Source organism: Cyprinodon variegatus, unplaced genomic scaffold, assembly GCF_000732505.1.
Source record: "Cyprinodon variegatus isolate N-32 unplaced genomic scaffold, C_variegatus-1.0 Scaffold1834, whole genome shotgun sequence".
Lineage (NCBI taxonomy): Eukaryota > Metazoa > Chordata > Actinopteri > Cyprinodontiformes > Cyprinodontidae > Cyprinodon > Cyprinodon variegatus.
The window spans coordinates 62,052-63,984 of record NW_015152287.1 but is presented as its reverse complement, the minus strand read 5'-3'; the positions used below and the strand labels follow the sequence as shown (position 1 = coordinate 63,984).

The 1,933-nt window shown below is 51.7% G+C and overlaps 1 protein-coding gene across 1 annotated transcript in view; it reads right to left on the bottom strand.

Annotated features, from left to right (window-relative positions):
- The window catches only part of kcnab3 (potassium channel, voltage gated subfamily A regulatory beta subunit 3), a 23,196-nt gene that overhangs the window by 2,108 nt on the left and 19,155 nt on the right, over positions 1-1,933 (bottom strand). Inside the window, 4 exon segments of the mRNA XM_015404708.1 lie at positions 36-130; positions 497-617; positions 691-776; positions 847-933. Of these exon segments, the coding sequence (XP_015260194.1) occupies positions 36-130; positions 497-617; positions 691-776; positions 847-933 (389 nt within the window).

Here is a 1,933-nt window from a genome sequence, read left to right as displayed (position 1 = left end):
TACAGTCTCTAGGTGAACTTAGGACATAGTCCTACCTTCATGGCGGCTCTGGAGCTTTCGGGGACGCCCTGGTTGTACTTCCCCGTCAGCAGACCGCAGGCTAGCGGAGACCAGGTCATGGCTCCCACTCCTAAAGACATTTGGACGTTATTCAGAACCAGAACTTGGACATCTGCTGTCCCTGTAGTCCTCAGCCTCACTGTCCACCAGAGGACGTAACATCACATTACACCAGGATTAACAGGTCCGAGTTAGTCTGTCCCAGCATCAGTTAAAGCTAGTTAGCAGTACGTAGTGTTAGCTAGGACCAGCAAAATGGTTTTCTCCCTTCAATCGACTAAACAAAGACATTTAGTCCTGACTTGGATCTGACCCAGAACACAAGCCTTCAGACTGACCTTAACCTGGGACCTGGCTCAGTGGTACAATGACTGACTACTGGCCTACTTCATGTTGTCAGACAGGTTCTATATAGCGGGTGTCTGGCTGTTCCTACCGATCTTATGGTAGAGCTCAGGCAGCTGCAGCTCCACCTTGTCCCTCTGGAAGTAGTGGTACTCTGCCTGCTCACAGACCGGGGGAATCAGGTTGAACTGGCGGGCGATGGAGTACGCCTCCTGACCCCAAAGACACCCCAGGTGAGACCCAGCCAGCTGTAGGAGACACTGAAACACGTTCTACAGGTTCTACCATGATCTCCACCACGTTCCAGCGGGACGTCCCCCAATACATGGCCAAACCCTGCTCGATCACGAAGGTCATCGCACGCACGATCTCTGCAACACAACCAGAAGAGGGTGAGGCACAGCGGGGCGGAGGTCACAGTGGGTGGGTGTGATGCCTGACCCTCCATAGGCGCATTGACGTCACTCCTGTTGGCGAACACGATGTCCACATAGTCCAGCTGTAGCCTGGAGAGAGACCCACGCAGACCTGCAGCACACACAGACCGCCACACACTGTCATTCCCATCATAGCCACATAATCTAATAAACTGAGACAAAAACAGGTTATTTTCAGCCTCAAGGTCAAAACTGACGCGTCTAAACAGCTGTCATCAACTCTGACATGTGCTGAGCTCAGGTGGACCAGTCTTTGAGGACGGGACACAGCTAAGGAGAGACATGACTGACACTAGCTGTGGTTACCCAGGTCCAAACACAGAGGAACCAGTTTATCTACAGCTAGGCTAACGGCGCAGATGATCTCAGGTAGAAGTCTGTTTACTCTACAACAAGGAGAAACTGGAGTCACTTAGACTTTAGCTCTTCCTCTCTTTGGTTCTTTCAGAAAAGGTCTACTGAAGGTTGGATGGAGGTTCAATAAAACGTCTGGTTAGGATGGGAGGAGGTCTATTGCAGGTCAATTGAAGTTGTTTCAGGTCTGTTAGAAGTCTGCTGGAGGCCCTCCGATGGCCTATAGCAGGTCTACAGGAGGTCTGCTGCAGGTCTACAGGAGGTCTGCTGCAGGTCTAATGGAGGTCTGCTGCAGGTCTACAGGAGGTCTGCTGCAGGTCTAATGGAGGTCTGTTGCATTTCTACTGGAGGTCTGCTGCAGGTCTACCTCAGTTATTCTGCAGGTCTACTGGGGGTCTGCTGCAGGTCTACTGCAGTTCTTTTGCAGGTCTACTGGAGTTCTTCTGCAGGTCTACTGGAGGTCTGTTACATTTCTACTGGAGGTCTGCTGCAGGTCTACCTCAGTTCTTCTGCAGGTCTACTGGAGGTCTGCTGCAGGTCTACTGCAGTTCTTTTGCAGGTCTACTGGAGGTCTGCTGCAATTTTACTGGAGGTCTGTTGCATTTCTACTGGAGGTCTGCTGCAGGTCTACCTCAGTTCTTCTGCAGGTCTACTGGAGGTCTGCTGCAGGTCTACCTCAGTTCTTCTGCAGGTCTACTGGGGGTCTGCTGCAGGTCTACTGCAGTTCTTTTGCAGGT